General features: G+C 30.5%; 1 protein-coding gene across 10 annotated transcripts in view; it reads left to right on the top strand.

The window, feature by feature from the left end:
- LOC106692952 (uncharacterized) overlaps positions 1 to 4020 on the top strand; it is a 20068-nt gene extending 16048 nt beyond the window's left edge. For all 10 annotated transcript variants that reach the window (XM_014439237.2, XM_067050756.1, XM_014439236.3 and 7 more), the window contains 2 exons: positions 1050 to 1237; positions 3319 to 4020. In XM_014439237.2, the coding sequence (XP_014294723.1) occupies positions 1050 to 1237; positions 3319 to 3624 (494 nt within the window). In that variant the 3' untranslated portion in view covers positions 3625 to 4020. The remainder of the gene's footprint in view (positions 1 to 1049; positions 1238 to 3318) is intronic.
- Positions 4021 to 10092: the final 6072 nt, after the last annotated feature.

Below are 10092 nucleotides of genomic sequence, written 5' to 3'. Positions count from 1 at the left end.
GAGTTAAAATAGTTTTTATGATATTTTAATCTGCTCAACGTGGCCTTGATTCAAACGTACCGCCATCTTAGTTCTGTTTTGAATCACGAAGTTATTATAAACAATGAAACTTGGTTAGCTTGCTTTTTGGATAAACAAAACAAATGAATATTATAATGATACATAAAATAGAACATATAAAAAACCCTTTATACATCAAAATATACTATTTACTCAAAAAGAGCATATTACAATATATATATATTTTTTTAACATTTTCCAAAAACCATTTGTCGTCACCCTCTCACACGCTTTCTTCCTCTAAATAATTTCTACTTTTTACTTTTTATTCTTTACCCATTCGGAGTTTGGCCGTTCTCGGTGCAGAATACCACTTGGCAGTTAGATTTCAAGCTAACAGGTTGTTTTATTCTCTTTTTTCCCTATCTTTATTTTACCACTCCTTCTTTTCTCAATTTTCCTTACCCACTCTATTAGTTATGTTCACCATATATTATTATTGTTGTTTTCAAAATATTTTTTTTCCATTCATTTCTTTTGTTAAACTTTACTTATATTTTGCATCTTTATCAATTATTATGGTTACATATATTTTCTTTCTCTCAATTTTATTTTTCTTTCCATAATTTTAATTTTTAAATTATTAATAACTAATATATTCATATTTATTTACATTATATAACTTCATTTTTATTTTATTTCCTTAATTATGTTATTTTACCTACTTATTCAATTACCTATGTATACATTTTATTTTCCACTTCTCTCATCACTTAATTTTATTAATTCCATTCAGTAAAATTATTTACCTTATGTCATTCTGTTTATATTTTATTTTTTATTTTCTTTATTCATTGGTTGTTATCTTGTTCTGTTCTTAGCCCTGATGAAGGCTAGAAATCCTAGCCAAAACATTGGCACGATTAATTAAGTTACATCAACTTATTTGTGTTTTATTTTGTCCATACCCCCAACCATCTTATCCTTGTATTAGTCATCGATGGTCAACTATCTCTCATAATTATAAATTCTTTTTATTTTACTTTTAGGTTACATACAAGCTGAAAGTGACTCAATAAAGTATCGGAACTTTACCTATTTCTTTGGTGCTTCTACCTATTTTGTAAGAGAACCTGGCAATCCTCCATTGAAAGATCTCATGGCTGCTTTATTAATTTTAATTAGTAAGCTGAATATCATTGAGGATATTGAGGATTTTATGGTATATTCTAAGTGTGTAAGTATAAGAGGAACTAGCAATGTATATTATTTTTATAAATTTTTCTCTTAGTTTTTTTTGCTTTTTAAAACATTTTTTGAAAAACAACATGAAGTATTATTTTGCTCAAAAATACTAATCTCAAATTTAATAGTTTATGACAGGTTTTCTTTGTAAAAAATAAATTAAACCTATTAGTACAATATGCTGCCGTATTGTAACACACCTGGTGCAGTGTTTAGAAATTTATATCGAACATGTCATGGCTTTGAACTGGAAAAAAGCAATGGAACAGGGGCAGATAATGTTTTTTCTGAGTATTGGTGTAATTTCATCATGCTTGATTGTTTTCGTGCTTTCTACAAACTTGTAAACACATTTGTTTCCATACAGTAATGCTAAGCATTTGAAATGCTGTTGTTTTCTTTTTAAAAAAGCAATTTTTATTGATTAGGAATAATTCCAAAAACTAAAGTTAGTGTAACTATTTTAATTAACTGTATTTGTATTGTTACAAATGTGATTGTTCAAACGCAAAAAAAAGTTTCATTTTTGAAAAAAAAAAAAAAAAAAGCTTATAACTTCATAAGTTTACTCATACATTTGATGACCTTTTAGTTCTAAACTGTTAATTTTTGAATCCAATCTCTAAAATCATTCTTTAATAATGTCAGTAATTTAAAAAAATTACATATACAACACTTTGTTATATTTTAATCTTTTAAAAAACATTTTGTATTATTATAATTAAATACACTTATATCATAAATTAAAATATTATCATCATCTTTATAAAAACATAATATCATATTGCTACAATTATGAAAGTGGAATATAAAAATTAATTGTTGATTCATTGCTAGTATTGGTCCCAAATAAGGATCTATTTTTTCAAACAATTAACTATCATTCATATGTGTATCTAACAGTTAAAAGGGATATAATCATCAAGCTATTACACAAAGTAAACACAATTCTGAGAGAACCGTTCTGCAACAAAACATTAATAAATGGGGTGCAATGTTTAATATGTTATAAAATATGATTAGTTTTTATATAATATCCTCACTGTGTTTCAATATTAGTATGGTATTGAAACAATTCAAACCAACTGAGCTATCAAAGTATGGTCAACAAATTTTTTGGGAGTGAAATAAAGTTTATATTTGTTTTAAGCACTTCAAGAAACCCCTTGACAGGGATATAAAACTTAAAACAAAATTGTTTGCATAAAATTTCCTACTTACATGAGCCTTTGATCTCTATGAACTACACCAAATGACATAAAACAGACTTAATTAAATAAATTAGAACCAGAGTTATAAAATTAAACGTTTTAAAAGATTTTTTTTATTTGAAACAACTATTTCACCCTTAGTTTGGCATTAAGTCTAAATAGTGTTGATATGGATCAAAAGAGTTTGAAGTGTTTAAATGATGCTGAAATACTGTTACCTTTTTCTATATTTTAATTAATTTTATTTTCAATTTGTTCATCTGTTTTCTTAAAGTTATATGTTTTTATTTCTCTCAAATATTAATTTCCCTTCACTTTTTTATGACATTGTATACCATCCTCCTCAGGTTTGAATTGATCCAACTTTTGAATCCTTTCTCTTTATATAAGTTTATTTTTCTAATTATGTAATATTTTATGTGATGACTTCAACACTATTCTGTTCTCTAACTCTCTCATGATAGATCTTCTAATAGGTATGATAGACTTCATACCTTGTAAACTTCCACCACTTCCTCAATCTTTTCATCGTACCTTTTCAACCTTATTATTAAATCATAGATTTGATTTTCTTTTATCAAAAGCTGGTGTTTACTTTCTTACCATGATTTAATGAAGATTTTCTATAATATTCCTATTCCCAAGCCCATTTCTATTCAAATAATTTTAATTCTGGACCTCATAACCTTTGTAAATAGTAATTCTTTTCTTGATTCACTTTCTCAGACACTAGAACTTACCATGTTTCTAACACCATTCCCCAAATACACACAGTTCAGATATTTCTGAATTTTGATTATTTCATAAATAATTATTTTTAATATTAAATAGATTACATTGTCCATCTAATATCTTGTTGTAGGTAGCATGGTTGTCCAAACTCATTACTGATCCAATGGATGGATCTGTATTATCAGTTGCCTATAAGGAAGCCTTAAATCGATTAAGAGAACTTATATCATCTGGAAAAGGAAATTTAATAACTTTGGCATGTTTAGAAAAATCTATTAATCAAGGAATATTTAAAGAATCTAGTCGGGAATTCTATCGTGAATGCTTGTCAGAAACTGACTTCAAAGCAGTTGAAAGTGACCTGTCAATCACCATTCCTGTTGTGGATAAGCATAAATTTATATTAGATTCCTTTAGTAATATTACATATGTATGATGTGGGGATATGTTTACTGATGTTTTTTTATTCCAGTTTATCTTGCTCAAAGTTATTTTTTTAATTTAAATTATTTATGTAGTAGATTTTAAGTATTTATTATTCTTCAGAATCCAATTCTTAGAATATTATTTGGTCATGCACTTTACATTTTTTTATTACTGATTATTAAAAATCTTGAAGCACTTTTTATAAATTGATATGTATTTATGTTTAACTTATTATAGGAGTGATCCTCTGCTGGTGATTTCTGCTTAATACCTCAATAAATGGTTGCAAAAATTTAAATATTTACCTACATTTAATTATTTAACTTATTATTTATTAATTGATGTTTTAACTTATTGTTGGGCTTTTAATATTTATGACCTAAAAGAATAAAAAGTTTACCTGTAATATTGTTGTTTTTTTTTTGTTTTTTTTATGATTCCTTTTGAAGTTATACTTTTAAATATATATATAGACACACACACACACACACACACACACACAATCATAGCAAGATTCTTCAGATTTATCGAAGAACTAGTTTTAAGAATACATTTTTATTTATGTGTTCAAGAACAAAATTTTACTGGATTCTAGATGCATTAAAAAATACCTCAAATGTAAGTAAATAAAAAAGTTTTTGTTCTCATAAATTTCACACAAATTTTTGGTCAAGAAAGTTCATTAACAATTTTCATTTTTAATGGGTATACATATGGTATGCAATATAAATGGCTCAAAAGCTTCCCTAAGCTAAAATATTATCTAATCAAAAAATGCCAGAGGCAAACGTTTTAGGTCTATGTCTATTATTTTACCAACCACACTTTTTCAACATTAGATGACATGTGTGGCTGACGCATGGCGAAAACTTGGATTTTTCAAGTTAATTTAGGTATTAATATTTTGATATTGTTATTTGTAGCTATTGAAAAGTTATGAAAGACTGAAATATTTTTTTTGTTATAAGAAAATTCAACCAAACCATAGCATACATACACAAATTTGAAAATGATAAGAAAAAATGAGCAACTCAAAGAATTAAATTATAAATTTAATTTACATTAAATTATTAAATTTATTATATTATTGGGGGTTATAATACCTTTATTGTCAATTTTGTGGGTAATTAACATAAATTAGGTTAATGACCCAACTATTTAGATATAATTAGTAATTTAATATTCAGCTAAATGTAATTAATCTATCATAAAGAATCACTAATAAGCTAAACAAGCAAACTGTTTTATTGCGATTGACGAGGTAGTTGTGTATGATTATTAGTTCTGACTCTAATTGAAGATGAGAGGTACTCTACATCAGAATGGGTTTTACGAAAAGTAGTCGTAAATCCTTGCAGAATAGAAACTTCCCTCTGCAGTGAACCAGCGTACACTAGTGAAGGGGGTGACAAGTCCTACAGCAACTGGCTGTAATGCAGAGGAATACACATTTCATTTTTCCCAAAAGTAGCACTTGAATGTTCTGATCCATTATGTTTATTATTACATACTGCCTCTTTAGGAGGTTAATTCACTGAAGAGTAAATTCACACTTTGGTTAGCCAATTTTGTGCTTAGTCAACTCTCTAGGCTATTAATGGTAAATTCTTACATTTATTGGAAACGTTTGAAAATTTCGTTAATGCTTCCGCACTACCTCTGAAAGACGCTGAAAAAATTTAAGGAAATCTTATTATGGTCAGGAATTGATTTATGAAAATATTACGTGTGATAACGCAATAAAGACTCCTAAAGGTGTTTTTGTAAAACAAAAAAGTGAAATGTTAGCTCATCATTTGCTTGCTGTTCGGAAACAAGGTATCGATCATGCTCAGGCCATAAAACTCTTGTGCAGATATTGTAACTTTAACGCTGTTACTGCCGAGGAACACAATAGCCAATACATTCGTGAGTCATTTATCAATGTGTTAGTATCACCTCAAATATGGCTTCTAATTCATGAATAAACGAAGACCATGAGTTCAAAAGAATATAATGGGCCCAAGACCTCGAATTGGCAAAAATTCTATTTCTGTGGATTTGATCGTCAACCATCGTCAAGATACTACGATCGGGTTTGTCTATAACAGAAAGAGGATAAAAAGGCAAAACTTTGCCTGCTTGCTACAGCTGCTTTTATTGCCTCCATCAATAGTACCATTTTAGCTCTATTGTACCGAGCAGTTGTTGCCTGGTGGACACAGGAAGTAGTTTTGTTGGCCTGGACTTGGTTACAAAACACACAATCCTCATAACCCCAAGTGAAGGTCATGTATCCATGGAACACATTCCTTTCCTCTATAATACCTAGCTTGTCTGATGCCAAAGTTGAGCCTCCACGACTCTTCAGTCATCTTTCGCCTGATTGTCGTCCCATTATTATAAAACCTCGTAGTTACTGTGGTGCTGACCCAACGTTCATTGAAAAGGAAGGGACACGGTTGAAGAGTCATCGAGCCCAGTAACTCACTATGGAGAGGCCATGTTCAAGTGGCGGTTGGAAATCATAAAAAGCGTCAGATGATTATTCCCAGACTATAAATAAGCTCACACTGCTTGATGCTAGTACGAAGAGTTGCTGATTTTAGATAATTCAGCGCAATAGAATTAAAAAATATTTATCACCAAATACCAATCTATGGTGAAGATAGGAAATTCACCAATTACGAAGCTTTGGGTAAATTATATCAGTTTACTTGGATACCATTTGGCTTAAATAATGGAGTTGCCTGTTTTCAGCTCATGATTGGCCAGAATATAATTGGTGAGAACATAACAGGAGTATGATGTTTTCATACTCCTTGATGACATTACGATTTGTGGAGTTGATAGACCAAACCACGAACAAAACCTTAACAAGCTGATGGTGGTTCTTGACAAGTTATGGATTGAGGTTAACCATTAAGAAAGCTTCTTCCGTGCCTTTTCTACTACAACTTGATCAAACCAGACCCTTCACGCAGTAGTCACAACTATTGATAAATTTCGCCCTCTGGTGGAAGAAACTGACGCTTCAAGATTTGCCTCTACTTTGCATTACTTTCCCATTCGCCGAATAAGTCAGAAATATGTGGACGAGGAGCATTATATTTAATTTTACATCGAAAACATACAAGTAAGATAAAAAAAAAGAAGAAAACATGGTGGCGATTAGATTTGACACCATTCCTTTACGATATAATTTTTTAATCGTTATACCAACCATGTATAACTCTCATGTATTAAAGGCTCAAGCATGAATACCTCACTTATTCTCTTCAGAATATCAGAAAAATGACTACCACGTGCCATTCCTAAGTAAAGCCTAGATTTTTAAAAGGTTCTGGTACTCTCATGAAAGCCACGCCACCTTTCGAGCGAATTAATGTCACTTTTAAGGGACCCGTTCTATTCAAAACATGAAAATCCTACATTCTCACTATCATTGGTAAGTTTTCGCGCTCCCCTTTTGTGCGTACACCTACTATAATGTGTCTGCTGCTTTTGTGGTCAACTATGTGCAGAATCTTCCTTACTTGTTTGGGACTACTGCTTTTGTATATTCAGATTGAGGGGCTTCATTCATGTCTAAAGAAGTCTTTCCTGCATGCAAATGGATTAATCAAAGCAATATAACACCATACAATCTACAGAGAATTGGACAAGTCGAGTGCCTCAATGGTACTTTTTTGGGATAAATGGCTTTAAAAACTCAAGGTTTGAGATCGGAAGATAAAGAAGAATGCAAATCTATGCCACTGGATTTTTATTGCGTACAACAACTAATTGCACACCTGATGAAAGATGTTTAATTCATATGATACGAACGAAGTTGACTCCTGACCCTGACCCGCCAAGAGGAACGCGATGCTCAGCAAATCTAAAGATCCTGATGAAGCAGTTGAATGATTGTAAGCTAATCCTCAGTGTGCCCTCATTACTCCCCCCCCCCTACCTTCTAGGCCATTTCTGTGGGGGTGTGCCTGACAGGGTGTCGGTACCAATGGGGTTTGTGAATGCCACTTATACCAATAAAACTCTTTTATTTATTTATTATTCCTTACTTACTTCATTTACCTTCCTCAACTCCTATAATTGCGCTTAACGAAGAAAATACACCAGAAATCGGCCCTCCTGTCACAGAAATTAAATCTAATAACATCGACGCTCCTTTTCTGGCTGTACATACCACAATACTAAGACCATTGGATTACCATACCACTAATTCCATTGAAATACCATACAATTGGAAGACCATTTTCATGTTTTAATAAATACGTCCCTGAGTAATTTTATCTTTATTGTATTATTACCTATACTTAGTTTTATTATTTTGTACATCACAATATAGCTAGTTTTAAAAAGGGGTGAATGTGGTGATAAAATTCCACATTAAATTTTTAAAAATGAAATAATTTAATTTTTCTATTAGCTCTTCCATATTTTATAGAATCTTTTTTTATTCATTGTGCATATTAGGTAATTAACCATTGGCAAACCTGCAACATTTTAATGTTTGAATAGTTCTTAATGTTTTTATTTTATACACCAATTTTATTGTTATGAAACTGCAGCGACCAGGTGCTACCTGCTGGTCTCTGAGTAAATTATAACTTATAAGTGTTACCAATTGAGCCTTTTCAGCCCGAGAGCAGCGAGTGTCATTATAGGCCGACCAAGTTAAACCAAAACTCTAGAAACAGTCGTGAATTTATGTTCATTTTTTTTTCTGACCTTTATTGAAAATTTATAGATAACAATATTGATATATACATTATAAGGGGGTGGGCTAGGCCCGCTGAGGGCGGGGTTACAATTTTGGCCCAGGAGCCGCTGGCCGCTGTTCATTTTTTTCACAGTTTCATGTTAATTTATGTGATTTCTTGTTAATTCCTTAACTTTGCATAACTATATTCTAATATTTATAAATGCATTGTTGCAATGAATAATTACTAAGAGCTCTATGATCCACTTAAAGCTTGTCTCTTTCATGCAATGACTCTCGGTGGTCTTTTAACGCCATAAGATGTTACTGCCAAGATTTAATTTCAATATTTAATCTGTAATGGATTCGTTACTTGGAAGGAGATAGCGAGTTAACACTTTATTAATGGATCAGATAATTCTACCGCAATTTTAGTACTTAAACAGTTCTGTTATTTCACAAAATTTCTTACGTACATTAAAATTCCCCGATCGTGTATATTTTCTAAATTGACTCTTAACCACTTTCGATCCTTCTGCCAGCTATTCTAACCTCAACTGAACACGCATTGTCGGAGGCTTACTGATACTTGTGCTCCACACTTCCTAAATTGGAGAAAAAATAAAAATAATTAATTTAATTATTTGATTATTAAATTTAAAAATAAAGTAGATAACGTATATAGTTTAGTGATGATAATGAAGTATTTTGGTAAATTTTTAAATTGAAAAAAGTAAGAATCTATTTATCTCATTTCAGGAATTATGACTTGAAAACAAAGCATTCCTTTCTCTTGGGTTCATTTTTTGTTTACACTGTGAATCATGTTCTGAGATAATGAGTTACCTTCAAACTTAAAACAGTTTTAATTAATGTGAAATTAATAAAAAATGTTTCAAGTATTCCAGAGAAAAAAAAAATATAAATAATAAAAAATCAGAAAATACTATTAAAAAGAAAATTTATCTTTGAGATATATTGAGAGCTTACTTGATTTCTGATCAAGGTGGTTGGGTTGTGGTATTAAATTCAAGGTTAGTAACAGCTGATAATATATTCTTTAAGTGAGTGTCTCATTACTAAGTTTGGACCATTGCTAATTGGTTCTTAAAAAAAAAATGTCTGTCGTTGAGGATTTTGTTAATGGTTTAGCATCGTATGACAAGGAGAATTTTTCCAAGTTCTATAGAGGAAGCTATAAGGTCTGGATTTACAAACCACCCTTACTTGGTATCGCTAAAGAAGACCATCCACTAGAGCAATACATAATTAATTTTCAAGATATTTACAGAGGCTACAGAAGAAATGATAGGAAAAGGGCGTGGAATACTGTATTCGGTGAAGAAGAGATGGCTGTGTGAAAGATAAAATGTTTAGCTGATGAAAGGTTATTTCCAACTTTTACTAAAGTTATGAAAAGAAGAATATTCCACCCTTTGGGTAGGAAAAATACATACAAATTCTTATCAACAACATACATATTATATACCATTTCATCAGTGCATGTAGGGAAATAATTGTTCATGACAAGCCAACATAATCTGTGTAAAAGTTTCAAATATTCGTATTTAATGGAAGAACTGAAGCTTTAGGAGGTTTTAAGCAGGGAGAAATCAATTTACCATAAATTACCATGAGTCATAAATTACAGATTTGTTGATTAAAAAACATTCTTTTTTTTCCTTGATAAAATTTATATTTATTTAATTTTTTAAAGTCCAGACAGTACTGTCGATCATTGATTGCTACTATGGTTTATTTAATTGAATGAGCTATTGTTATTTTAGTGATATT

The sequence above is a fragment of the Halyomorpha halys genome, unplaced genomic scaffold (genome assembly GCF_000696795.3).
Source record: "Halyomorpha halys isolate HHAL.00 unplaced genomic scaffold, Hhal_1.1 Scaffold79.1, whole genome shotgun sequence".
Classification (NCBI taxonomy): Eukaryota; Metazoa; Arthropoda; class Insecta; order Hemiptera; family Pentatomidae; genus Halyomorpha; species Halyomorpha halys.
Note: the sequence above shows the minus strand (reverse complement) of the source record. Positions and strands in the feature narration are given on the sequence as shown.